Source organism: Bison bison, unplaced genomic scaffold (genome assembly GCF_000754665.1).
Source record: "Bison bison bison isolate TAMUID 2011002044 unplaced genomic scaffold, Bison_UMD1.0 scf7180017864224, whole genome shotgun sequence".
Classification (NCBI taxonomy): domain Eukaryota; kingdom Metazoa; phylum Chordata; class Mammalia; order Artiodactyla; family Bovidae; genus Bison; species Bison bison.
This window is the reverse complement of record NW_011494796.1, coordinates 2,240,286-2,267,722: the sequence shown is the minus strand read 5'-3', so window position 1 is coordinate 2,267,722 and position 27,437 is coordinate 2,240,286. Positions and strand designations below refer to the sequence as shown.

The following is a 27,437-nucleotide window of genomic DNA, read 5'->3' as shown; positions in this document are numbered from 1 at the left end:
AGCAGAAATATTAAAAAGACAGACCAGGAAATAACAAGGATTAACAGAACTAATGGGTTTTATGTTTAAATGGGGGGAAAATTGACAAACCTTTAGCTAGCCTAAGAATAAAATAGAAAAGACTCAAATAAAACCAGAGATGAAAGAGAAAATTTTATAACTAATATCACAAAATACAAAGAATCAAAAAACTACTATAAACAAGTATGTGCCAAAAACTGAATAACTTAGAAGAGCTGTATAAATTCTCAGAAACATACAACGTTCCTAGACTATTATAGGAAAAATAAAAAGTATAAACAGATGAAAAATTAGCAAGAAAATTTAATCATTATGGAAAATCTTCCAACAAAGAAAAGTGTTAAGACCAGATGGTTTCACTGATGGATGCTACCAAACAGTGAAAGAACAATGAAAACAATCTTTCTCAAACTCTTCCAAAAAACTGAAGAGAAAAGAACACTCCCAAATTCATTTCACAAGGTCAGCATCACCTTGATACCAAAGCCAGACAAGGATACTATTACGAAAACTACAGACAATGTCCTGGATTAATCTAGATGCAAAAATTCATAACAAAATATTAGCAAACCAAATTCAACAGCATATTAAAAGGAGCATACATTATAATCAAGTGGGATTTACTCCAGAGATGCAAGGAATTATTAAATATGATACATCACATAAACACTTTAACCACTTGATGCAAAGAGCCAACTCATTGGAAAAGACCGTGATTCTGGGAAAGATTGAGGGCAGGAGGACAAGAAGGTGACAGAGGATGAGATAGTTGGATGGCACCACTGGTTCAATGGACATGAGTTTGAGAAATCTCTGGGAGATAGTGAGGGACAGGGAAGACTGGTGTGCTGAAATCCACAGGGTTGCAAAGAGTTGGACATGACTGAGTGACTGAACAACAACAATTACGTAAATAGAATAAAAGATAAGGATCTTGCAATTAACTCAGTAGAAGTGTTCACTGAAAATGAATTTATCCTTTCATGATAAAAGTAAGATCCTATCACGATAAAAACATTTAACAACTTCAGTATACAGTATGTCTCAATGTAATAAAGGGAATATATGACAAGACTGGGGCTTGGCAGGTGGCGTTAATGGTAAAGAACCTGCTTGCCAGTGCTTGAAACGTAAGAGGCCTGGGTTTGATCCCTGAGTCAGAAAGATCCCCTGGAAGAGGGCACGGCAGCCCACTCCAGTATCCTTGCCTGGAGAATCCCATAGACAGAGAACCATAGGATTGCAAAGAATCAGACACAACTGAAGTGACTCAGCACACGTATGTGACAAGACCACTGCTAGCCTCACACTCAACAGAGAAAGACTAAAAGTCTTTTCCTTTAATATTAGGGATAAGACAAGAATACTCTCTCTCACCACTCTAATTTGACATAGTTACTGCACATCCTATACAGAACAATCTGGCAAGAAAAAGAAATAAAAGGTGCCACATTGGAAAGAATGAAAATTGTGTTTATGTGCAGATGATATGATCTTATATACAGAGACCTAAAACTCCATCAAAAACTTATTGGAACTAATCAATGAATTCAGTAAAGTTGCAAGACACAAAAATCACAAGCAAAAATCAGCTATAATTCTATATATTAATGACAAAATATCTGAAAAATAAAAACATCTCATTTTGAATAGCACAAAAAACAATAAAATACTTAGGAATAAATTTAACCAAGAAGGTGAAAGTTCTTTTCACTGAAAAGAACATGATTTTGAAGAAAGAAATTTAAAAAGACACAAACAAATGGAAAATTTTCACATTCATGAATCAGAAAAATCAATATTGTTAAAATGTCCATATTACCCGATTGTCTATATATTCAATGTAATCCTTTTTAAAATTTGAAAAAGTCATTTTTCACAGAGATACAACAACAATCCTAAAATTTGTATAAAACCACAAAAGACACTGAATAGTTAGAGCAACCCTGAGAAAGATGAAGAAAGCTGGAGGCATCATGGTTCCAGATTTCAATTATACTACAAAGCTATAGTAATCAAAGCAGTATGGCATTGCCTTAAAAACAGAAACATGGACCAACGGAACAGAACTGAGAGTCCAGAAATAAACCTTCTAACATACAGTCGATTAATGTTTCACATGGGAGCTAAGAATACTCACTGGCAAAAGAATAATCTCTTCAATACCTAGTGTTGGGAAAACTGGATAAACACATGCATAAGAATGAAATCAGAGCCATATCTCACACTAGTCATAAAAATTAACTCAAAACAGATCAATGACTTGGACACAAAACCTGAAAAGAAAAAACTGCTAGGAAAAAACATAGGGGAAAAGCTCCTTGACATTGGCCTTGGCAACCCTTTTTTGGATATAACAACAAAAGCAAACAAAGAAACAGACAAACAAACTAAAATGCTTCTGCACATCCAAAGAAATAATCATCAAAGTGAAAGCACAGCCTATAAAATGGGACAAAATATTTGCAAAGCATATATCTGATAAGGGTTTACTTTCCAAAAAACATAAAGAACTCATACAACTCAATAGCAAAAAAAAAAAAAAAATCCAACTTTTAAAATGGGCAGAGGAACTGAAAAGACATTCTCCCAAAGAAGACAAACAGATGGCCAACAGGTACATGAAAAGATGCTCAACAACTAGTTGCCATGGAAACACAAATCAAAACAACGAGATGCCACCTTACATCTGTCAAAATGGCTATCATGAAAAAGATAAGAGATAAAAAGTTTGGAGAGGGTGTGGAAAAAAGGGAGTCCTCCTATCCTGATAGTGGGTATGTAAGTTGGTGTAGCCACTACAGAAAAAGAAGAATATAAGTTCCTCAGAAAACTAAAAATTGAACTACCATATGATCCAGCAATCTAACTTTGGGGAATAATTCCAATGAAAACTAACTACAAGAGATACTTGCACTACCTGCAATCCTTATTGCAGGATTTTTCACAAATCCTGTTATAAAAAAAAAGAGAAGTTATAAAAACAATCTAAGTATTCATCTCTGGATGACTGAATAAAAAGAATGTGATATATACTCATATTTACACATCCAAGAGAATATTATTCAGTCATGAGAAAGACAATTCTTCTATTTGCAACAATTTGGATGAACCTTCAAGGCATTATGTCAGACAGAAAAAGGCAAATATTGTATGAGTTTAAAACTCCAAACTTCCAGAAATGAGAGTAGACTGGTGGTGATCAGGGCTGGAGGGTGGGTGAATTGGGGAGATATTGGTAAAAATGTACAAACTTCTAGTTAAGAATGAATCAGTTCTAGGTATCTAGAGTGGAAGGATGGTGATTATAGTTGTAATACTGCATGACGTATTTGAAAGTTGCTAAGAGAGTAGACCTAAAATGTTCTCACCACAAAAAAAAGATATGGTAATTATGTGATACAACAGGTGTTACTAACATGGTGGTGGTCATCGTGTTGCAACGCATAAGGCATCAAGTCAACACGCTGTATGGCTTGACCTTACACAGCATTATATGTCAATTATTCTGTTAAAACTAGAAAAAATATATATTTGTCTATATAAAAATACAGTTATAAAAATATTGTACCATAAATGCTTTAACTTTTTCAAAGCTATTCTAAAATTTTACTTAAGTCCGAGGATTCTCGGCATCCTCTGTCATCCCTTCTTTGTATGTGTTATAGCAGAAAGTTGGCTAATGCTGGCCACAGTGCTGTGTGCAACTATCAGGGCCAATGGAAAAATACGACCCCTGGGAAACATTTCAGCTCTGTTGGACTAGGCTGGGTTTCCACCTGAACTTTCTGTGATGATATGAATGGCCTATATTTGTGCTGTCTGATACTGAAGCCCTACTTCACACTAGCTACTGACCACTTAAAATATGGCCAGTATGATGTAGAAGCTGAATTTTCCATTTTATTTAACCTTAAAATTAACAACAAGATGCAGTGGCTACTGTATGAGAAAGTACAATTACAGGAAAAACAAAACCCAAAACTCATGATCCCACACCCCTTGGGAAACATTTTCAGCAGTGAGGACTCGGTGTCTTCATTCTTCTCCATAAACATCAGACACAGAAACCCTCAGGGCATTATCCACATAACTAAACGATCTCTCTGATTTATGTGATACGCAAGGTACTTGTCTGACATTTATGAAGTGAAAGGTGGCAGTGTTAGTCACTCGGTTGTGTCTGACTCTGTGACCCCATGGACTGTAGCCCGCCAGGCTCCTCTGTCCATGGGATTCTCCAGGTAAGAATACCAGAGTGGGTTGCCATTTCCTTCTCCAGGGGATGTTCTCGACCCAGGGATCCAACCCTGGTCTCCTGCATTGCAGGCGGATTCTTCGCCATCTGACAGATTATGCGTGAGATGAGATTATGCACAGGTTACGTCTGAGATGAGACCACCAATTACAGCGTCCTAGAAGGACCCTTCATGTTTCCCCAGGTGAGGAGACAGAAGCACTTCTTCAGGAGCCCTTCAGCTCTAGAGTCAGCACCCTGGCGTCCCAGTGGCATGGCAGGAGGTACAGGCCAGTTGTGTGCCAGTGAGGGTGTGGTGCTAGGACGGGCTTCCTGGCTGTGAGAAACCTCAGGCCAGTCGCAGACTCACCACCTGCATCTCACAGCAACACTGCTCAGAGATGCAGTACTTTACTCTCCCTGAATGAGCTTCAGGGCGACCAGAGCTTCCCTCTTGTGTCTCACATAAGGCACTCCTGAGCCCATTCCCCCTAAATGCAAGTGCATAGGGCGCCACCTGGTGGAGACTTTTCACGCAGGTCGGCGGAACAGCATGCATACCCTACTGCTGCGTGTTTCTCAGACACTGTGTTAAAGTAGGTATAGGTGGGTGAGTTGGGCATTTGAACTCTATTGATGGGCTAATTCCTGTGTGTTCATTTTCATCTGCTTCATTTGCCTCATCTATGAACAGGGATAATGATGGTACCAAGCTGTTAGGATCATTTGAGGATTAGATGAATTTATATTTCTAAAGTATTTGGCACATAAAAAAGGCTACATACTTTTTTTGAAAAGCAATTAGCAGCCCAGGTCAAGAGGTGTTCTCCACTCAACATTACTTAGGGCCTGGGCCCTACCTTTGTGAGGCTGGTAATGGGGTCTAGGACCAAGTCACCAGCCAGCAGCTGCCTGGGACTTGCAGCCCACCACCTCCCACCCACTGCCTTCAAAGAGAGGCCATAGAGATTCCTCAAGACTGTGGGAGCTGTGGCCTGAGCTTAAGGTCCCTGCCTGGACAGGGAAGCCCGAGACTCCAGCCACAAGACTCCACAGTGGAAGGAGCCTAGAAGGGAGTGCCTGACAGCCTTTGTTGGTTCAGAACCTAGGAAGACAAAAACGTGCTGGAGTTGTCCATCTGCAAAGGATGACGTAATCCAATCTAATGGTCAAAAAATTGACACTAACTGCAGTGAACTGACCCAGGATAATCACGTTCCAGTCACGTTTTCAAACCAAGTAGCCAAGAAATCTGTAGTAAGATGGCCTCATGTGGCCCCAAAGTACAATTTGTTAGCCACACATAAACTTGAATCCGTATAAAACTGGCAGACACCCAAGCACTGAGCATGTCTGTGGAAATTTTCTAGGTCTCCCTTCCAAATCTGTCAAACTAAGGCCTGAGCCGTGATGTAGGCGAGATTAAGGAAGGTGTTTTGTTCACCATGGCTTGTGTGTGTGTGTCAGTCACTCAGTCGTGTCTGACTCTTTGTGACCCCATGGACTGCAGCCCACCAGGCTCCTCTGTCTATGGGATTCTCCAGGCAAGAATACTGAGTGGGTTGCCATTTCCTTCTCCAGTCATTATGGTTTACTCTTCACAAACATAAACTCCTCTTGAGGGCCAGGAGCCAGGCCTCTAGAGTCCACGGACTGTAAGAAATCACAGAGAATCATGCATGATCAAGATATAGGCCCTTCCCCAAAGATGCTCCAAAGTTCAACAGGGATGTCAGATGCAGGTGGTAAACACTTCAGGCAAGATTACTCAAGGGCTGTGAGCGGGGGACTCTGAGATAAGCCGGGGCCAGTGAGCTGGAGAGCAGGCGGCTGTGGGGGGTCATCTGGGGAAGTCTGGGGCCCAGTGCTAGGGGAAAACAAGGGAAGTTGAAGGTGCACACTGACAGGAAGACGGAGGCGGGAGTGGAGCTGTGCAGCCAGGTGCCCAGGCCCTCACTCGGGAGGAAAGGTCATCTTTGCTCAATTCAGTTCACAAGCTGCTCTGTGGGACGCGTTTCCCAAAGGGAAAGAAGAAGGCTGGTGTGAGTATAAGTCTCAGACTCACTGGGACACATGCACTTTTCTGTCGCTGATCGCATCCCATGGAGCACCAAGGGGTGCTGCTTTGTTTTCAGTTCTACAGGTAAAATGTCAGTGGGGAAGTAACAGGGACCACCCCTCCTCCCCTGTTGGAGGGAGTGAATTTGGTAGAGTTTTTAGAGAGTAACGTGGAAACATGTACTGAAAGCCTTATCTTTTGACCAATACCTGGAATTTATGCAATGGATAGAATTATGTGCTTGCAGCAAGGAGATCCAACCAGTCCATCCTAAAGGAGATCAGTCCTGGGTGTTCACTGGAAGGACTGATGTTGAAGCTGGAACTCCAATACTTTGGCCACCTGATGCGAAGAGCTGACTCATTGGAAAGACCCTGATGTTGGGAAAGATTGAGGGCAGGAGGAGAAGGGGACAACAGAGGATGAGATGGTTGGATGGCATCACCGACTCAATGGACATGGGTTTGGGTGGACTCCGGGAGTTGGTGATGGACATGGAGGCCTGGCGTGCTGCGGTTCATGGGGTCGCAAAGAGTCGGACACGACTGAGCGACTGAACTGAACTGATTACAGTGTTTATCATAAAGTAAAAAAAAATTAATATGACATGCATTTCTTTAGAGACTATATAATGACAGGATACCGACCTGATGGATGTAATGGATCACAAACTTGAGAACAATGTTTAATGAGGGGGAAAGGTACTCAATATACTTTATCATAAAGCTATTTACAAAACAATTTTCAGAGAATGAGACCACTCAAAATCTGTAGGAGAGTATGTGTGGAGACATGCAGATATACACACGTGTATGCAGGTGTGCTCACACATGTGGACACGTATATGCGACACAGACCAAACCGTTAACATTGATTTTCTTTGGTCTCGGTGTCATAAGTGTATTCCATATTTGGTGATTTGCCTTGTTTTACAAATATTTAAATAACACATTGATTCTAATCATTAAAATAAATGTTAGCTTAAAAATTTCAAGATCTGGCCAATACATCTACTGGTATCATGAAGGACACTGGTTTACACGTAGGGATGTAGACACTCTTAAACACATACCAGTTCTTAGTTACAAACTTCTAGTTATATATGTATGATCTCCTTCAAATATATTACCCACAAATCAAACATATGTAACGTGTATATAATCTCATTCAAGTAAGTTCAGTTCAGTTCAGTTCGGTCGCTCAGTCATGTCCGACTCTTTGCGACCCCATGAATCGCAGCACGCCAGGCCTCCCTGTCCATCACCAACTCCCGGAGTTCACTCAGACTCACGTCCATCGAGTCAGTGATGCCATCCAGCCATCTCATCCTTTGTCGTCCCCTTCTCCTCCTGCGCCCAATCCCTCCCAGCATCAGGGTCTTTTCCAGTGAGTCAACTCTTCACCTGAGATGGCCAAAGTACTGGAGTTTCAGCTTTACCATCATACTAAATGGTCGCTGCCAATCACTATGCAAAAAGGTGACTGTGCTACCTCCCAGTGGCCATTCAAGGAATAGCTGTACATATGATGATGTTCTCAAACACATTCTCAGAGCCTGCAGGTACACTGTACTGAAAGAAAGAAATAAACAATAATAAACAATGGTTCTAAGAGATTAAAGTAAAACGGCCAAGTGTTCATGACCACTAAATGATCAAGTCAAGATCTGAACTTAAGTGAGGCTAACTCCAAAATCCATGCTCCTTTCTCTTTCTATAGCTCCAATCCAAAGCAGTGATGTCTACTAATAATGAAAATCCAAACGGGGTATAAACAATCATAAAAATATGCCTTTCTCAAAATAAAAATAGCACAGGGAAATACATAGTGTGCCAGAGTGATTGCAGAGTGATTCTGGTCTTCTCAGGGCTCTTTTCCCAGTGCAGGGCATTCTGTGACCACGAAGGCAGTCACCGGCACTCTCAGACACCTGCCCATGGATGTGGACGCAGGGATCCTAGGTCCAGCAGCAGCCAGGTTCTCTGACACCATGTGATACTACCAGAGCCCACTTCCTTGTCAGTGCTTTCTTGCTTGTTGCAGTTTCCTACACCACAGACTAGAGAGACTGGCTCTTCCGTCAGGGACCCAAAGACCAGGAAACTAAGCCCTGTGTGGTCCTCACAAGTCTGCACCTTCAGAAGGCACGCAGGAAACAGAGATGAGAGCTGGTCACTATCTCCCCGCTTACCTGTTATAAAGAAAATGTGTCCTGAGGTTTGGCACATGCCCTCCTGTGGTCATGTCCGAGCTTGCAGGGGAGTGAAATAACTCTCTATTACTCAATGATGACCTAAACTTCCACCCAGGGAAAAACCCCAGGCAATTAGTGAGGCCGGCCAGAAGGGCAGTGATTCAGTCCTTGGGTGGACAGAAGTCGTGCTCTGGATTCTGTGCCTCTTCAACCCAGGGAAACTGCTAAGCTGAGGGTCCCCTTGACGATGCCGGGCCACTGGCCTGGCGTCCACAGTACACCTCTGGGTATGGCTCTGTAAAACTTATATCTTTTATTTGCTACAAGGTCATCCTGAAGGAAACTGCAGAGCGTCTTAAGGGTCCTCTCTTTGATGGTCTAACAGGAAATGTCTATGGCTCTCTTTGGACTTACCTTTTTATCATTAGATCCTATAAACAGATTATGCATAGGTGGTAGAAAGTTCTCTGGAACTGGAATTGTAGATCAGCTCTAGGCAAGCACCAAAGGCTTTTTAGAAGACATTTTGGGAGCAAATGACATCAATAGCTTATGTTCCCTTAGCTTCTTTGGAATCACCTAAGGAATTTCATCCATCTGAATTGTGTGTGTCTTTTAATATTACCTTAAACGATTTCTGGAGCATGGTGGGGATGTTATATAAATGAATCCCTCCCATGTACAATAATCACTATAGAGTTACTTTTCAGAAGTTGGTAACAGTACTTCTCAAATATTTCTCAATATGTATCTCAGGTTAAAAGTGTAGGATGTGAACCCTCATTTCTTCTTCATGTTCATGTTTTATATTTTTTATTAGATCCAAAGTCTGAATAAAAAATTTTAAATACAATTTTAGTTGAAAAAATGTGCAGAATTTTTATATTTTTCCCAGTCTTTGGTATCATAAGTAACATGAGAGTAGAAACCTTTGTGCATAAAGCTTAGTCCTTACTCCTAGTTATTTCCTGAAGATGGACATTACATAGAAATTACTGGGTCAAAGTATATCACTGCTTTTATAAGATTTGGTGGGAGTGACCAAAGTGCTAGACAGAAAGGCTGTACTTCTAAAGGCCCAGTGACGGGGTGAGGCCTGGATGGGGCTCTGTGCCCTGTCCAGTTAATTATGATTGCCATCTCACCATCTCTGCTAAATCTGTAGACTAAAATGCTATCAAATTATAGCTATAGATCCATCATACTAGAATTCCTAATGCTTTCAAGTGTAGATAGTTCTACTTTCCACATGTTGTATAAGACTGAAAAAGAAAACTGGTTATCAACTTTGCAACCCATTAGCAGCAGGCTTCCTCTGCATAAATAAGGATAAATCACTGCTAAGTTGCTCTGGTTCTCACCACTTCCTTCTGGGCATGACACTTTCCTAAAGGTAAGAAGGCCATTACCTGTCTAATAATGCTGCATCCCTCCAATTTCCAAATGCGGTGGGTTAAACAAGGAAATTGCTCATACCAGAACCCAAATTCCTGCTGCCACCACCCCCTTCATAGCTGTGACCTTGGGCTGATTACCAAACATTTCTAGCCTCTGCCTATTTGTTGGTTAGTGGAAATGCTGTCCCCTGGCTGGGAGGTCTGAAGCGCTTTGTGTATTGGGGACGTTTTTGGTATACAGACACTTGGTAAAAGGACCCTTTGCTGCCTCCTCCCCTTCTGGACAAGAGGCTTCTCTCACACCCTGTCCATGCAACTGTGCCCAAGACGAAGGCATCCCATCGTCTTAGGTGACGGACCGAACTGACCCCTGCAGGATGGGAGCCAGGTGTGAATCAAGGATAAGAATCTATGCAGACTGGGGTATGTCTAACCTAGGGACAGAACACAGATGCAAGGCAGGCCCACCCAGGGCCCCCTCTGGGGGGAACCCCAGCACCGGCCAGGATGCGGGACTCGTCTCCACACTACTCCCTGCTCTCAGGCTGAGCACAGTTCTCTGTCTCACTGCCCAGCCTTGCTTCCCACAGCACGACGACCGAGGACCGAACGTCAGCCCTCGAGATATTCCCCCGCCTTCCTTCCCACAGCACGAAGACAGAGGACTGAACGTCAGCCCTCGAGATATTCCCCAGCCGTCCTTCCCACAGCACGATGACCGAGGACTGAACGTCAGTCCTAGAGATATTCCCCAGCCTTCCATCCCACAGTATGACGACCGAGGACTGAATGTCAGTCCTCGAGATACTCCTCAGCTTTCCACATGCTTTCTGCATGGGGAAGGCATTGATGTGATGCTCACAACTCCTATCTCCATCTACGGGTGAAACACCTTCCAGATCAATGTAGGGAAAAAGGAAGAGTAAAGACTGGAAAAAAACACCAAGGTGTGTGTGCAGATCACTGATCAGAATCCTTATTGGGCTGGTATAAGAAAAATCATGGCCAGTTGTCAACCAGGTTTGGGACACAATAGGCCAAAGCATTCCTCAGAATTACGTTAGGACATGCAGTCTTTGAAGATGACTGTATTCACATTATTTTCCACTACAATTATCCTGTTAAATATAAAGTTTATTGTGAATAATTATAACTAAGAAAATATCTATAACAGCTACCTAAATGAATGTACCTTTTTAAAAACTTGGCTTTTGTGCTTTTTTCTCTACTTTTCTCTTTTTCATTAATTTAAAAATATTTTCTAAAGTCTACTTAGACCCACCATGGAAGCTGAAAAGCTATAAAGGAGTCTTTCTCACTGGTCAATGTATTGATTTACTCAGATGCAATGAATAATTCAGAATTTTCAAAAAAATGACTAATGATCATTTTAAATGACAAATGCTAAAATTTAACCTCAGTGCTGGAAATGTTATCAAATCACACAACAAATAGACTTTTAAAACTTCAAAATACTGCACAATCTTAATAAAAAAAGGGGTCTCCTTACTTTTAAAATAAAATCTCTGTTAAAGTTTCCCTAACTTACATTACCACGCATCTAAAGATGCCCTTGATCTTGAATCAAATAAACAAGTATAGATAAATACTATGAACTCATAGTAGCCCAAAGAAATAATCTACATGGACATCAGTATGGGCAAGTCAGAAGGTAAAAAGCACCCATCTCTCTCTCTCTCTCTCACACACACACACACACACACACACCCCCTCAGACTAGCCAGCTTCGGCACGGCAGCGCCCGCCGGCGGCACTCACCGCATGGTGTACAGCAGCGTGCCGTCGTCCTCCAGACGCAGCAGCTTGTTGGGCGTGGTCATGTTGTGGGCGATGGACTTCTTCCCATTGTGGAAGAACGTGTCTGGAGTCCAAATTTTGCTGGCGAGGAGATTGTTGAGCGGAAGGCGCTGCATGGGCCCTTTAAACCGAAGCCTTTCGTCTTTCCAGCTTTGTCGGAAAAATACGTCGATGGTATATTCCTAGTACAAAGGGAGGCAAGGCTCGTTAGGGCAGCCCTGGGCCGGTGCGTCACGGCTTACAGTGGTCCCGGCGGGGCCGCAAGCGCACTCACCATCTCCGTGTCGGACACGGGGCCGAAGCTGGTGACGTAGATGTCCGTTCTCACCTGAGTGATACGCTCTGAAACACAGACACAGGTTCCTCGCCAGGGCCTCAGCTCACAGTTCAGAGGGACATAACTCAGGGCACAGTAAAATGGGGTCAGGGAGCCTACGTGGACTGTTCTTGTCAAAGAGGTAGAGAGGGTCAACCCACGGTTTCAGCAAATGCCCCTGATAAAAAATGCCAATAATGAAGAAGAACTAAACATTTTCCTCTGGGAATGGATTTGCTAGAGGGTCCCTCCTCACTCAGTGGAGCAGGTTCAAATATACACGCCCCGCACACACCTGAAACGCACGGGATTCCCAGCACAAAGTCAAGCCAGCTGTACCCTGAAAGCATATTTTACTATTCATTTAGTTTCATCAGCTTTTTAGGGTCAAAGTAAAAACTAATTACAGCTCTAGTAAAAAATTAAACCTGTAATATGCAATGTGTAAAGAAGACTTGCACTAAATAATGGATTTCTGAAAAGGACTTGCAGAGACAGGAGGGTAAGAGGTTGATGATAAAGTATTTCCTAACATAGGGTAACTTCAGCTTCAGTATCACCTAAGAAGTGGTTTCTCCTCAAGTGGACCAGAATGGATGTTACCATTATCTGGGGAGAACAGGAGTTTTCACTTCCCCTGGCCTCTTGCATCTGGAAAATGACAACATGCAGCAGCCTTGGAAACACCACCAAGTCAAACTCCTAGCAGGGAAGCCCTTTGAGGAGTTGTTTGAATCACAGCAAACGTAAGCTTGAGACTGGGTTTAAGCAGAAATGTGCCTTGGGCCCAAGGGCCTCAGCCAGGGCCCACACCCACCTCCGAGCCCGGGCCTCAGTCTGTTGTCGTAACCGTCCAGCAGCCCATCCAGGATCCTGGTGAATATCGTGATGTTGTCATCGGTCTCAGCTTTTACAGAGCTGGTTGGCATTTGTGAAAAGCTTTATTAACAGAGAAACAAAAGAAAGAGTTCAGACTTTCTTGTTTCTTACAATTTTTTCTCAAAATAGAGAAACAGGGAATGATATGTTGACTTGTCTTGGAGGCAGGACATCTAAGAATGATCTCCTGTACTATCCAGGCTGTTTTGCTTACATGATCCTTATTCTTGAAATTTAAACAGACTTAATTCTTAAATAGCCCAGTCTGAGAATGCTGGCTCTGGGCTGGTCACCCATCAAAGCAAACTCCATCCCTCCCAGACTCTGGAGAACTATTTGTGTTGATAGAGTAGCCATTTTTAAGACATATTAGTCACTGCACAGGGACTGGCAGAGCCTCACCCACTTGTGGGGCATTTCAGCAGTTTGGTTCAAATACAGAGAAACTGAGCCTTCATTTTGTTAGTTACTTCACTGCAACGGGCTCTGCGGTACCGGGGGACATTAGAGCTTCTATCTAATTTGAAAGTAAGATTGGTGTGCCCACATTTTCCTGCATTCTTGACTGGGAGCACTCGTGCTGTGAGCATTATGCCAGGACAGATCGCTGGTGAGGGACGGCGGTGGACTTCCGCACCGTCAGCTCTGCTGGCACGCTCCTCTCAGTCAGAGCACAGGCCGGCCCAGCAGGAGTTGTGAAGCCCAGGCTGAAAACCTCGACTTTAAGTGATGTGGCCCCAGAGCAGAGACTCAGGGAGCACAGTGTTCTGTGACCAACGTGTCAACCTACAATAAAACGCTGAGAAGAGCAGGTGGGACCTTGCAGGAGGTTCACAGGAAGAACGGTCTAATTTGTACAATTCAGCAACAAACTTACTCAGGCCTCAAAAGTCTATGTCAAAAAAAAGTGTATGCCAGCAGAGCAGGTGGAAATGAGAATCGGCCCTGAGCAGATACGGGAAAAGCTAAAGAAGTTATCAGCAGGGAAAGAAAGCCACAGTCCAGAAGATGATTGACACATGGGTTCCACCTCAGATGTCCATCCATTGCTACCTGTTCAGATGTGCAAATAGCAAAATGCATGTTATTACCAAGAACTTGACCTGCATCTGGCTCGGCTTCAAAGGGAACTCATCCTGCTGAGAGCCGGCTGTGGCTCCATGAAGTCAGCACCCGTGGTACTTGGGATGAGAACACGGGGTTCCTGGGGCCCCTCTGAAGTGTCACGGTGGACCCCACTCTGCTCAGAGTAGCTGGAGTGAAAGCTGAACCTCGCCATCAGCAGGCGGTTCTCGGGGCAGCACAGATGTGTGCCTGCCCCACCCGCTTCTCGAAAATCAGTCATTTCCACCGACGGCAGCTAACAGATCAATTCTCTAATGGCCTAAAGTGTCTCCTTTTTGAATGAACGACTATAATGTTCTTTGGATCTAATTTTCTCATCACCATTAAAATGCATATAGTTGAAGCTCAAACAACCTAAAATTCAGTCCCGTTAAAGACTGAATTATGTACCTTTGGAGTCCACAGACACATTTTTTTTTTTCTTCTTTACTCTGTGACTTAGTATTTTAAAATACTGAATTCCCTTTTCTCTGACATCCATTTTAGTTTCACACAGGAAGACAAAGCACTCAGCCTTGGAAACCTAATGTCAGGATGAAGGGCCTTAATACTGTCCTCCAAATTTATGAAAGAAAGTCTGTGCATGGGCCCAGCTGAGCAACAACAGAGCAACTATTGCTCAAACTAAGTCTGGCCTCAATGTCCACTTCACGTGAAGCTCTCAACGATAACCACTTTGGTTACTCAATTCTAGGTTTTGTCCAAGTGTCCAATTTTTGGAAGGTCCCGGTTGGCTCTTTAACAGAAGAGAGATGAGAGCATGCAAACTGGCAAAGAAAAGCTATCACCTGTATGTGAAACCTAAAAAAGCCAACTCGTAGAGACAGAGAGTAACCAGGGGCTGGGGTGATGGAATTTGGGAGCTGTTAAGGTTACAAACCTGCAACTAGAACAAAAATAATTTGGGGGAATCTAATGCACAACGAAGTAATTCTAGTTAATAATACTATGTTATAAACTTCAAAGTTAATAAGAGGCTAGATCTTGTTTCCATCACAAAAAGGAAATGACTTAATAATTACATGACATGACAGAGGTGTCAGCTAATGCTAAGGTGGTAATCACATTGCAGTATATAAATGTATCAAATCAACATGCTACATACCTCAAATTTACACAAAGTTACATATCAATTCTATCTTAACAAAAAATATAAAAGTCACAATCAAAAAAAAGAAAAGAAAAAGCATACCTTAATGTTTCAAGTACATTTTAAAAACTATTACATTATCTGTTGTGAAAATACTCTTAAACTATAATTGCTCTGAATAGCCTTGACTGTCAGGAGATAGAGACCATGGAGATGTCCACAGACCACTTAGTCCCATCATGTCTCCAGAAGCGCTGCCTCCTAGACACCCTTGCAGGAATTTCAGCATTTGTCCTCTTTTGCTACAACTGTTTCTTACATTTATCTGTGGACTTAAAAAAAAAATAGATGCCCTGCTGCGGATTTGCCATGATTTCTTCTCTGTATTTACTGAAGGTAGGCCCTAGGACATCACAAACAGTTTCTTTAGAAGTCCTTAAAAATGCCTGTCACGGCAGGCAGGAGTAGAGGGTCCTCTCATGAACAACTGGAAAGTCCTCTTCAGGAAACTGTTCCTTTGTAACTGGTGGTTACAAAACGCACTCTCTTCACAGCTATGGAGAGGAAGGCCTTCCCATACGACCGAAAGCAAACAGTGTGCCAGCACACAGGAGACTCTCAGCGTGGCCTGGTGAACTTTCGCACGCACATCAAGTTGTATAATTTTTACAGACTGCTTCTAACATACAGAGTGACTTCAGCTTGCTTTGTTCCATTTGGGCTAGGAAAACAAAACAACACACAATATGGGGCTGTGCCTTCAGTGAGCAGTTCCATGCAGTGAGCAAATCCACAAGGCCTCCAGGTGGAAACACTAGACCCCCCAGCCCTCCGGGGTACAGGGAGCAGGCTTCAGCTTGCATCTTTCCGGTTCTGAGTAAAACCAAAGAGCTCTGCCAGCCCTCAGGGCAGCTGTGAGTGCATGGCCACTTCTAAGACAAGCTGAAAGCTCTGTTCTTGCAGGAAGCAGATTCTGTGAACTAAGACTAGAGCCATTATTTTTGAGAACAATTTTATATAAAGTAGAAATCCTTGAAAAATTTGGTAATTTTCCCTTCAGTATCAGGATTAATAAACTAGGTTGTCTGAAAATTTGAACCATTTTCTTAAAGTTAGTGCATGTTTTCTACAAATAATGCCCGTGAAACAGCTGCAACATTTTCATATTACTGATGTTCCAGAAAAGGGACAATAAAGGAAATATACATCCAACCACTCATGTTAAAACATCCTCATGTTTTACATCTTCTATACAAAAGGCACAAGGACTCGATCCCTAAGCTTGAACGCTGAGCCCCATGTTCCAGGCGGAGGAGGAAAGGTGATGGCTGGGACTTGGGCAGGGACCAAATGGGACCTGACGCTCAGGTGGTGGAAGGACTTCCTCACACTCCGTGAATGGCCCCCGCCAGGCCTAAAGGTCTGGGTCTTTCAGGGACTTCTGACGAGGTGGAGTAGGGAACAGGCAGCCGTAAAATGTGGTCCACTAAAGGCTTTATTTCACACAGAGTTTTCAGAACAAAAAATATGCATGACTTTAGAAAGGCTCAACTCTAGTAATTGTGCAAATTTCCCACCTGTCCCTGTGGTCTTACTTCTGGTGTCTTCAGGGCATTTGAATCTGTGACTTTTGCATTAGCTTCTTCCGGATTTCTAGACCCTAGAGACTCGGCCTTAGGAGGAATGGGCACTGGTATTTTTTAAGGTCCCCAAGTGATCTTCATGTGAAGTCAGAGGGGAGAGGGACTGTCTTAAGACTAGAGAGCTAAGTCGGAAACAGGCTGCTCTGTGAACCAGCTGCCAGAGTGACTCCAAATGACCCCAGAGAGCACCTCTCTCATCACATCTTCACAGAGGTTCACTATCCCAGCAGCTCAGCTCAGCAAAGGCATTGCGGGTGTCAACCGTGTGCCTGGCATTGTGGCGGGAACTGTGACAATGACAAAGGTGGCATCCCTAACCTTGGGATCTAAAAGAATGGGCCATGCTCCCAGAGGATTCCTGAAGAACATGATTGCTTCAGGAGTCTCATATGCAGGGCATCCTAGGACCCGAAAGTAGAGGGATCAAGCTTTGTATGAGGTCAGAAGAAAGGAAAGCAGACCTGAGCCTTCAAGCATGAAGATCAGGTCTCAAGCCAAAGGAAGCAGTCTGTGAGTAGCAGCACTAGGAAAAAAAACTGGTAGATTGGGATTGATATATATACACATTATTATATATAAAACAGATAACTAATAAGGACCTACTGCATAGCAAGGGAAATTCTATTCAATATTCTGTGATGACCTATATGAGAGAAGAATCTATAAAAGAGTAGATATATGTATAACTGATTCACTTTGCTGTACAGCAGAAAGACAACATTGTAAATCAACTATACTCAAATAAAAATTAAAAAAAAAAAAAGAAAAATATTGACATTTGCAGTGGGCATGTAAGAACCCTAGTGAGAAGAGCCCTGTGGGGGGTCAAATCACGGCATATTCATGTGACAAGCTCCACCTCCAGGATCTGGCCTGAAGGTGGTGGGAAAGCAAAGCACCTCAACAGGGGCATTGTCTTTCCTTGTGGCCCCAGGCACCTTGGGGATGATGGGCTTATCAGAGGCAAGACTGGAGGTGGAGAGGGCCAGTGTTCAGGCCAAGCAGGGCTGCAGAGGTGGGATGGACAGGCCATCAGCAGGGTTTCTGACGAGGAGGAATGGGAGCGAGGAATGACGGGAGGAATGGGGAGGGAGCAATCTGAAAGCAGCAAGACAAGGATCCCAAGAAAGCTTTCTCCAAAACCAGGTATCAAGGCGGGTGAAACCTGCAGTAGAATCCATGCATTACTCTGAAAGGGGAGAGTTGTATTAGGCGTCAAACCTAAGAGTTTTTTTGTTGCTGAGGAAACTTTACTCCAACGTAACTTTTCTATCAGTATGAATGCCTCTGCTGGTAATAATAACACTATGCAGTGGAGTCCATCTTTAAATGCGTTTCACTTTACCAAGTGATGCTTGATGATGCCTCCTTATTTCAGAATTTTAAATGGTTCACGTTGAACAGTTACGTCATCATTTCTGGGGAAGAAAAATCTTTTGAGTCTCGTACCACAAATGGTGCTATTGATGGCAATATGTGATGCATTTCTTGTTATCTCTGCTTATGCTGACAGTCATTTTCGATTTCCATAAAATGGTATAGATAATTGCATCTGCAGACCAGCTTTAATGTGAACTTACTTTGGGACTTGAACAGAATTGCTTTTAAGCAACAGCTTATCTGTCTTCTTGAACTGCATTTCTTTCTGCATTCTTTCTCCAGTATATTGTTACTTCTGAGAAAAGTATCTTCAGTTTATTCGCTCATTACTTTAAGCTCACTAAATAAGTACCTCTAAATGGCAGTTTTGTGATGTTTTCCTCAAATTTCCATTACACACCACTTTAGTTAACTATATTAAAATATGTAAAAATTTTAAAATACCATGGTGGATATAACCAGACATGAAAATAAAACTTGAGTTTCCAATTAAATTGTTTCCTCTTATGATGGAAAATATGGACTGATTGGCACGTGTGCTTTATGTGAATAAAGTTGTGTCCATAAAGCTTTATGCCAGAACTCTTAGGTGGCTTCCACGTCAAAAGTGCCCCTGGTCCTGCCCATCACCTCTCCAGACAGAGCTCAAGTCCACCCCACCCTTGCACACCACTCTTCAGGTAGATGCTCCACTCTTGTCCCCAAGACTGCAGCCTGGTTCAGAATCCTACAACCTGCAAGGTAGGACCCAGGTGCCTGCCTTACAGGCCACACCCCCGTCATCTGACCCCAGACTTCCGGAGACTCATCCCCTTCCTTTCCCCCAGCCACGCTGGATGCACCACAAATGTGGTTATAAAGCACATGAATCATCCCGGTGCTTATTACACGTGGGTCTCCCTCCCTCCCTAACCATTCCCATCAGTAATTACATCAGATCTTTGAAAAGTCTCTCATTCACCCTATATTCCCTTTCAGGTATTGCTCCATCCTCAGCCTCTCGTCTGAAGAGGCCCTCTCACTGAAGATCTGTCTGCTCAAAGGTCTCTGCTGTCACTCTGCCCTGCTCTTGCCCCCACCTCACCCAGGATCCCAGTGAAATCCTCTGGGGCTGCTCCTCCCAGTGCCAAACCCGCTGGTCCAGTCTCAGCCCTCAGATGAGCCCGTCCCCTTCTTACAGCACAGGACACAGTCTCTTCTTATCTTCCCCTGCCTCTTCTCCTTAAACCTGGCATTTCCCAGGGCTGTCTAGAGACACTCCTTCAGTCTAAACTCAATCTCTAATTGATCTCATTCAATCTAATGGCTTTAAATATCTCTCTCAAGTTCATGTCTCCAGTCCCAAACTCTCTCTCTCTCTGAGTCCAGACCTGTATGCCCAATGGCCTACCTGGCCGCTTGGATATCTAACAAAGCTCGCACAGGTCCAGAACTGTGCTGATAATTCTCAGCGGCCTCCTCCCCTGCTGTCTCTTCCAGCTCAACAACAGCCTATTGAACCCATCACCTTTTCAGGTGTTCATTCAAATCCACGGCAGCCCATCAACAGATCCTGCTGGCCAAAACGCCCATCCCCTGGGGCACTACCTTTGCCTCCTTACCGCCTTTTCCTGGCACCTCCTTTACTAAGCCTCCCCACCCAGATTCTGAGTTTACTCTCCACTTACAGCCAGAGTCAGCCTTACTGACTGCAGGTCTCAGTGGGATCAGATTTCACTCTTCAACAGCCAACTGCTTGTCCCAATGCTACCCCGCATGGCCTACAGACGATCTGACTATCCCCCACCCATGCTGCCTCTCTGGCCCTGCCTCCCACCAACCTTCCCCATCCTCAAGCTGGCTTCTTCAGTCACCCTGCCTCTGCTGCTCCTCTCAACTGTCCAATCATCACCACCAAGACAGGCTCATTCTTCAGACATCTGCTTGAGTACATCTCCCAGCACACTCACTACCTCCTACTCTGAATTACTTCACAGCAATCCTTGTGACCCAACTGATAAGTACATGTTTACTTACTGCACCAGAAGGAGCCCTCCTGGAAGGCAGGCTTTGCTCTGCCCATCACAGGATCTCAGCACCTAGGACAGTGCCTGGCATGTAGGAAGGACTCAACAGACCCTGACGCAGCTGCAGGGTACCATCCTGCAGAATGCCCAAACCCCGATCCAGAACCTATAACTGTGAATGTGCGTCCTTACACAGAAGGGAGACTCTGCCAATGGGACTAAGCTTGTGGACTTTGCTGTGCCCAGCCCATGAGTCTAGCAAACCTTGGCGCTTCTTGGTCACAACACCCAGAAGGATAGTGCTAGCCTGGACTTAGCACTCCCTCCTTACTTGGACATGTTTCAGCATTTAGCATACGTGCATTTATCCTTCACATCAACTCTGTGGCATAGGATCTGTTATTACTTTAACTTGGAGATTAGGAAGCTTGAGTTGCAGGCAGGCTTAGTAACTCCTGCCACAACAAACAACTTCACTTTCCTGTCAAAATGATACCTACATCCCTGAAGTAGGAACTAGATTGATTATGGAGTGATAGCCCAATTTCTTCCTGTGGTTAAAAGTGAAAATGAACTGCTCCTGGGTTTCATTTATTTTTAGGTTTGCCTTTTGATCTTGAGATAAATTGTTAAATAAATACAAATAAAACAGAATTTTCAATGAACTGCTAAAGTCTGTTTCATTGTCTATCTTAATTTTCCTATAAGATGGTTCCCTCTCTATTACATCATATTTCATAGTATATATTTTGTATTTGATTTTATTCAGGCTGTGAAATACTATCTTTAGAGCAGTGCTATTTGAGTTCTAGGTTAGAAGATTTCAATGTACAGATTTCCCCCCCTTCTATCCCTTTCCGTTGCAGCTTAAATATGCAGACATTCTGGAGAAGCTCCTACATTGATGGTGCGAGCTCAGGCCCTGGAGATGGACCCTGACTTTCCTACTTTTCAATGATGAAACTTAGACATGTTTCTCTGTATTCTATCACCTTAACTCTCTTCACCTACAGAGAGAGGACTCTGAGAAAATTAAACAGTACATTTCTTTTGAAAATGCATTCTGGAAATGAAGAAGTACTCATGTAAGCACTTATAGTATTGTTGCTGCCACTAGAATTCTACTTTTGATTCTAATATTTTCCTTTGAAATTTCACACCAATTAAAATACGCATGTTATGCAATTGTATCTTTGTTTAAAAAATCCAAAAACCTACATTCTCCTTCTCCCCTTGAACCAAGCCAGTTACTCATCTTGGAGCTGATGGCCAGAGAAAGGCTGGCTGGGTCGACTCTGGCTGGCTATCCGTCTAAGCTTTGCTTAGCAGTTTTAAGTTTTGAAGCAGGTAATTTGGAAGTATTTTGTTTTGGTGCCTTAAAAAAATGTTGGCATTACTCTGTAGTAGGGTCTTAGTCGGGCTTTCCTGGAATGCAGAAGACCCCAGTTCAATTCTGGGTCAAGAAGATCCGCTGGAGAAGGGATAGACTACCCTTTCCAGTATTCTTGGGCTTCTCTGGTGGCTCAGATGGTAAAGAATCCACGTGCAATGCAGGACCCCTGGGTTTGACCGCTGGGTCGAAGGGAAGATCCCCTGGAGGAGGAAATGGCAACCCATCCCAATATTCTTGCTTAGAAAATCCCTATGGACAGAGGAGCCTGGTGGGTTACAGTCCATGCAGTCACAAAGAGTTGGACACAACTGGGTGACTAAGCACAGCACAGCACAGGGTCTTAGTCACCTGAAATGTTTACTATATGCAAGGTCTCTGGCTATCCCTGCAGCCTCCACATAAGTGCCTCCTCACCTGTGAGTGTCCTATCTGCTTCACAGCACTTCTCTGTGGTTTTATAATTGTCATGATGACCATCAGTCCTGGTCTTCTGAATCTGCAGTAACAAGCAGGAAGAACTTTCCATATGGGAATTTCCCTCTTGCCATTTAAAAAGACATCATGAGTACGTGAATGACTCAGAGAGAGTGCACTTTCTGCTCTAGTTAAGAGAAGAGAACTGTCCTTGAGAACGTGTATGAACAGGCCCTCTTCATGAAACCAACAGTCCCGGTTAGCATGCTTGTGTAGACAGATAAAAAAGAACCTGATATGTTCCTTTTCTTAAGCTACTTCTACAAGAACCTGTCTATAATTGCCAATTACAGAGTACTGTTTTCCAAAGTCTATTTGAATTATAGCTCCCATGTGATAAAATTCTAATGCATTTTTTACTTTCCAATAGATAAACCTCTAAACAGTGTTTAACATTATTAAATGAATGGAATTAGATTTTACCATATTATGGAGTTGATAATCCTCAAATTTATCTTGCAATTATCACTGATCTAATCAAGTCTGAAAAGTATGATTTTTCAGATGATGATAAAGTAACTTCAGATTAAATTATGTTTTGACCCTACATTGATGCAAACATTGTTTCTGTGCTGGCATCTTTATACCACGTATGTGTGATTACTGGTTAAAATAACTATAATGCCTCAAATTATGCCATGCCTCTGAATGTGACATCACACAAGGCCGACAGTCAGATATGTCTCTGCTCAGTTATACACTTGACTCATGCTCTGTTATATAACTTAAAACTAACAGAAGAATTACAAAGGCTACTGAAAATGAGCTACTGGTAGCTCTGATCAAATTTAGAAAATAAAAGGGAGAAGACATGAGACTCATATTTTCAAAGCAATTTCACTGTATCTTATATAATCACCAAATACATTTTACTTATCACATATAAATTTCCTGATTCCAGATCCACATGTTTTTCGCAAACAGTGTATGATTTTGTATTGCACAGAAGCACAGCGTCCTGCCTCTTTCCTCTGCTCTCTGACTGAGAGCAGTTTCCTATCCCTCTTTACCCTTCACCAGTTGTCTGATCTTCTTTATGCATTTACAGGTATCCACATTTCTTCTGTCCCACAATGTGCAAATTACGGCCTTTCATGCCCTGTTCAACTTCCCTGTTCACCTTTCTTTAGAACAAAATCACATAAACTCTTTCTTTGGAAGAAGATAACAGAGCTTACCAAGCTCTTTTTTTCTGTAATCTCAGAACGGAAAATTCTCTCTACCCTGATGCAGAGAATTCCTTTCAAAATTATGCCCCCTTCCTCTATAGGTCAGTCTGACTAAGACCTTCCCTGCAAACCATGTGAAGTCAAGACGAGAACCCCAGGACTACCCAGCAGGTTCCCTCTGAGGAGGGCTGAGGACAGAACCCCAGCACGACCAGCGTGGTAAACCCACCAGTAGCCTCTTTTCCTCTCGTCTCCCTGACTATAAGCCAGGGCTAACGATGCTCAGCTCATAAGTGTCTTCTAAAACAGACATGGTAACAATAGGCACTTCATATTGCAATACATATTATTTTGTCAAGATTTTAAATCAAATAAGTGTTCTGAAACTCCCTTTGCAATTTGACAAAATTATTCTTAAGCTCATTTACAGTAATAACCAAGTGAGAGGAGTCTTGTATGAAAAGGCAATCGATAGGCCCTTGTGCCCCTAGACGTCAAGATGCCTTCTGCTGAAAACCACACCCTACTTGACTTCCCACTTTGCTACAGATCTTGGTCCCCAGAAGCAACTGGACCCACAAAACCAAAAGCTAAAAGCACTCAGGGAGGCTGACGTAAAAGTCCACTTACAGAAACATCTTCTAATAGAAATGAACTCAAATACTTAAAGCCATTGTAGGACAGATATGTTCACACATATGTAGGAAAACAACACAATCAGAAACAATGCAAACAGCCCTAATTAGGGATGTAGCCCATGACAAAGCATTTATGCACAGCAATACACTTGTCCATTTTACGTCATACATTTTAAGACTTTGTGGTAACAAAGTATTGGTGTGAAGAAAGCACAAAAATTACAGAACTGAAAACACAGTATGATCCCAACTGTATAGAGCTAGGCATAGAAGCAAGAGGAAGAAACACACCAGAATGGGAAGGATGATTGTATCTGTGTGGTGGAATTAAGGATATCTTCCTTTTTCACATCCTATTCTGTGTCTCATTAATTTCTGCAGTTAGTAGGTATCATTTTAGGATGGACTATTAAACTTGTATCTGACAGGTTCAAAACTTCTCCAACAACTAACTGTAAAGGAGATTAAGGGGCATTCTACTACTTGTTCTGTATTAGCTTCTAGAAACTAAGAATTATCTCTCTATTTTGAAGATGACATCAGAAAGTCATCAAATTGAGTAAGAAATCAAGTACAGCTGCTTCTAATGGCCAAACTCCATATGCACATTTTTTCATACTTCAGACTTTTATCCACCAGGTAAGCATAATACCTTCTTGACTATAGAATATGCAGATCCACAGAAATATATTTGACTAAAATCTTAGGAAAAAAATACATGTTTCCAATCCTAGCATATTTCTTACATCTGAAATATTGATAAATGTATGCAATATATCAGTAAGCAAACTACCTACCTAATGTATTAACTTGGAAATTTAAAATATTGTGTTTGATTTCACTTCTAAACACACTTCTCATGCAGGAGGGATGTATGCAGGATGTATGTGGGAACACTATGGTTAAATCCTAGAAGATTTAGCAGCAGGGACAGCCCTTGGAAGGGAAGACATTCACTGAACAGATAAGGAAACCAAAGGCACAAATAGGGAAGTACCCATTCAAGACGAGCAGCAAGGTAAGAATAACAACCAACACTGTGTCTCAAGGGAACGCCCTGACTGGCTAGGAGGCTGTCCCACAGGCATGGGTAGCACGTACACTCTGTCCCCTTCACGGTGCTGAGGGCCAGACAAGTCTCTGATGGAGCTGGAACGCAGCCCCATGCCGTCATGTACCAGCCACACACCTGGGGGTGGTCACAGACCTCTCTCTCTCTGCTTTCTCATCTGTACAGACTTGGGAAGTCAGAAGTACAGAAAATGACCTGAGAACAAAGAGAGAGGGTCATGGACTTTGGAGAGGCCTCCTTCCTGCCGACTTGTGGGGATGTATTGCAGAACCACTATGCCCCGCAGGTGCCTCCATGATTCACACAAGGGCAACCTTCACCACTGATTTTCACATAAGGGGTGTTTGGCAACTTTTGTCCTAAAATTTAACTTCTTAATTACACTCCACCAACTTTAAGTTGGGGTCTCCCTGCTGGCTCAGGGGTAAAGAGCCTGCCTGCCAAGACAGGAGACACAGGTTCAGTCCCTGGGTGGGGAAGATCCCCTGGAGAAGGAAATTGCAACCTACTCCAGTATTCTTGCCCAGAGGAGCCTCACCAGCTATCGTCCAAGGGGTTGCAAAGAGTCGGATATGACTTATCGACTAAACACACCACCAACTTCAAGTTACAATCCTTGTGATTAGCCAGAGCAATTTTGGGAAGAAGAGGACAGAGTCAGCACCTCATAAGAAGTTTGTCAGGAACTTGGGTTATCACTAGTTTGATGAAAAACTATTAGAATCAGTACACTGATACTAAAGGCCAAGATGAAAGAACTTAAAGGCACTGGTAACACCAAATGCCCTGGAGTCCTGCAGATCATCAGACACATGCAGTTTCTGGTATCTGCGTTTGCATTCCGATGGCCACAGTTCAAGGCCTTTGGCTCAAGTCAGGACCACTGCGAGTCCTTGTCAGTGCCACCTACAGTAGGCTTGGCTTTAAAGGCAAATTCCTTTACAGAATGGAACTAAGGACAACAATCCTTAGTTTGTCTGGAACTAAGGACGACAAAGAATGTTGCCCACTGCTTTGTCCAACAAGCAATAAATGTCCTTCATGCAGGTCAGCTTTTCAATCCTGCTTTAACCTGAGTGGGAGGAAACACAGCTTACTCTGAAACCATCTTCGGCTTCCACTTCTGAAAACATAATCTGCCTCTTTTTTCTGACTGACTTCAGAGACCTTACACTTGGAGCAGCCTTGCTCGGAATTAAGCGTGGGGTAAGGCAAGGACTCTTATAAGTCTGTGGGACTGCAAAGGTGGCCAATGAGGGTTTGCTGATACACTGCTCAACAAAGTTTCTAAAAGGTACTTGTGCCCTGAAAATTGTAAAATCAAAGCATAGATGATAACTTACCCAAAGTGACTGGCTAAGTTCATGGAAATACAAAAGAGAAGGAGGTTTTTGATCATGATAAAGCTAGAAAACATTCCATTGTCCATTCCCAGTAAGAAAAACAGCTGAAGCAGATGAATTTGGAAGAATTGCTATTCCTTTCTCCACCTTGATCTTGAAGCTGAAAGGGGAAAAAACATAAACATGAATGTTGCCATGAAACAGTTCCTAGAATCAAATCACACTGCTAACATACACAATGCATAAAGGAGCCTGGCTGTTCTTGTCCATCACGGTTCCATATCAGAATTATCTGTGTTCACTGGCCAGTAAGTTGGGGTGTAAAAAGAAATTACAGTAGGCTTGATTTTCACCTTTACTCAGGGTGCAGAATCATTCTCCTAATTTATCTTTCCCATGTTGCAAATTCTTTGTTTTACTTTTTCCATGTGATCAAATGACCCTCTAGTCCTATTATTAGAATCAATGCCTGAAGTTATCTAACTGTATTTTACATCTGTCAAATCCACAAGTGGAATAATTTTACCTTTCTGAAATATTTGCCACGCGTCAAAGCCAGCAAGCTACTCCTTGTTCTGCAAGGTGCTATGAGAAAGTATGTGGAAAGAGGGGAAAAAAGGCACATTTAAACAAGTCTTCTGCAAGATCACGACAATATAAGAACTGCTTATAAAAGAAGGCTGCCACTTTCTCAGCAGTCTGTCCCCATGACTAAAGAACTTAGTAATCACTGCATTTTGGAAAGTCTCTCGGCTCTGGATTATATGGTGGGCCCTAATTAATGCATTTGAAATCCAAGCAGGCACAATCCCTGGGCTCTGCAACTAACCCTAGAGAAGGGATATATTTCTCAATATGCGCATAACGCAAATGGATAGACATCATAAAGGAGCACCGCGTGTTCAAAAGCAACATTTTCCCGAGGAGACCCCAGGCCAACTCCGGAAGAGAGAAACACACAACAGGTACTTCCACCTCCGAAACCAAGGCCCTCGAGTCGAGAAAGGCAGGGCGGGGATTGCCTAGGTGCGTCCAGGGGCTGCTCTCCAAACCCGGGCCGGAGTCCCGGCGGCGAGCACGCGGCGCTGCATGCGGGAAACCCGGGCGGCACCTCCTGCCGCCCTCAGCCTGGTGACAGTCTGGACCAGGCTTTGGGGGAGTCGGGACCCCCAAAGACAGGCTG

At 43.1% G+C, this 27,437-nt stretch overlaps 1 protein-coding gene across 1 annotated transcript in view; it reads right to left on the bottom strand.

Moving 5' to 3' along the window:
• Nucleotides 1-26,415, bottom strand: part of GABRA5 (gamma-aminobutyric acid (GABA) A receptor, alpha 5) — an 89,193-nt gene extending 62,778 nt beyond the window's left edge. The window contains exons 1-4 of the mRNA XM_010845809.1: nt 26,255-26,415; nt 12,860-12,981; nt 12,001-12,068; nt 11,688-11,908 (exon numbers count right to left, since the gene is read on the bottom strand). Coding sequence (XP_010844111.1) covers nt 11,688-11,908; nt 12,001-12,068; nt 12,860-12,981; nt 26,255-26,340 — 497 coding nt within the window. The 5' untranslated portion in view covers nt 26,341-26,415. The remainder of the gene's footprint in view (nt 1-11,687; nt 11,909-12,000; nt 12,069-12,859; nt 12,982-26,254) is intronic.
• Nucleotides 26,416-27,437: the final 1,022 nt, after the last annotated feature.